Source organism: Penaeus monodon, chromosome 25 (genome assembly GCF_015228065.2).
Source record: "Penaeus monodon isolate SGIC_2016 chromosome 25, NSTDA_Pmon_1, whole genome shotgun sequence".
Classification (NCBI taxonomy): Eukaryota; Metazoa; Arthropoda; class Malacostraca; order Decapoda; family Penaeidae; genus Penaeus; species Penaeus monodon.
Genome location: NC_051410.1, coordinates 39,858,045 through 39,859,175, shown reverse-complemented (window position 1 = coordinate 39,859,175; position 1,131 = coordinate 39,858,045). Strand labels below are relative to the sequence as shown.

The 1,131-nt window shown below is 37.9% G+C and overlaps 2 protein-coding genes across 3 annotated transcripts in view; one reads left to right on the top strand and one right to left on the bottom strand.

Moving 5' to 3' along the window:
- The window catches only part of LOC119589256 (Fanconi anemia group D2 protein-like), a 52,010-nt gene that overhangs the window by 9,912 nt on the left and 40,967 nt on the right, over positions 1–1,131 (top strand).
- LOC119589257 overlaps positions 1–1,131 on the bottom strand; it is a gene marked incomplete in the record, with an annotated part of 20,057 nt that overhangs the window by 4,520 nt on the left and 14,406 nt on the right. For both annotated transcript variants that reach the window (XM_037937873.1, XM_037937875.1), the window contains 2 exon segments: positions 1–108; positions 530–900. In XM_037937873.1, the coding sequence (XP_037793801.1) occupies positions 1–108; positions 530–900 (479 nt within the window).

The window sequence follows — 1,131 nt, the reverse complement described above, 5'->3', positions numbered from 1 at the left end:
CCATGCTTGTGTTTCTTCAGCTGGTTTTAGGAGCAGAACCAGCACATTATTCTCTGGTGGTGGGTCCAACAAGACTGTTATGTCTGCTGATAATCTTTTGCGTACTACCTGGGTGGAAATTAAGTTGTAGGTTTAGTGTTACATACATCAAGTTTTTGTGCACAGATAAAAAATAAAGTCCCATTGGACTGACTATTTTGTTGGTATTTGGGTGTATATCCCATAGTAAAAGTGGTGAAGGTGTTGGAAATCCTTAATTATTCATATTGAAGGGAGTATGGTGCTATACCTCAAAGTGCTATAAGTTAGACATTTGGTAGAGTCATTGCATTTTAACTGGTAATAGATATCTTTGAAAATTACTCAGAAGAATGAAGATCAATTCCACAAATAACCTTTTATTTATTTTCTTAGTGAATTTATATATAAGTGTATAATCCTTCTTGTAACCTGCTACTTGGTTCTTGATTAAATAACATTCAAGTAATCAGAATCATGAATTGTGATAGATAAACATGGGAGTTCTTACCTTATGAAGGTCATCAGAAGCATCAGATGCGCACTCATCATCATCATCGTCTAAGAGCGTTGTTATGTCCTCCGCTCGGTTCATATGCAAAGGTATTTGGTTAACAGGACTCTTCTGTTTATCTTCACACACATCAGGTTTTGGCTGTGGCTTTTGTTCAGCCAGGGGAAGACTGCTTTTTATATTTTGTAGGGATTGGTCTGTGTTTGAGAGCAGTTGGCTATGACTGTCCAGGCTATACGACTTAGTCCCCCGCGATATTTTAGGCTTTGGGGGAACAGGTGGTGGTGGCTTTGCTGGATGTGATGTGTTGGCTCTAGGACTTAAGGACGTGGTCTTTTTGAGGGCACTTCCATTTGTTAGTTGTTCCTCTGTAAGATGGAAGGGGTAATGTTATGCTATTTAAAGGTTTGTAACTGGCAAAGTAATTTGCTGATTTTTAGATATTGCCTATAATGGTTGGGTGAGTCTTTACCAAGAAGTATTTTAGGAAATGCTTAGGGAAATTGGAACTTCAGTAACTTGTAAAATAGTTTGCTTTAACTGTTATCAAGGTTTTCTCTGGTTTGCAGAGTGAGTGACTGACTAACCAACCAACTAAT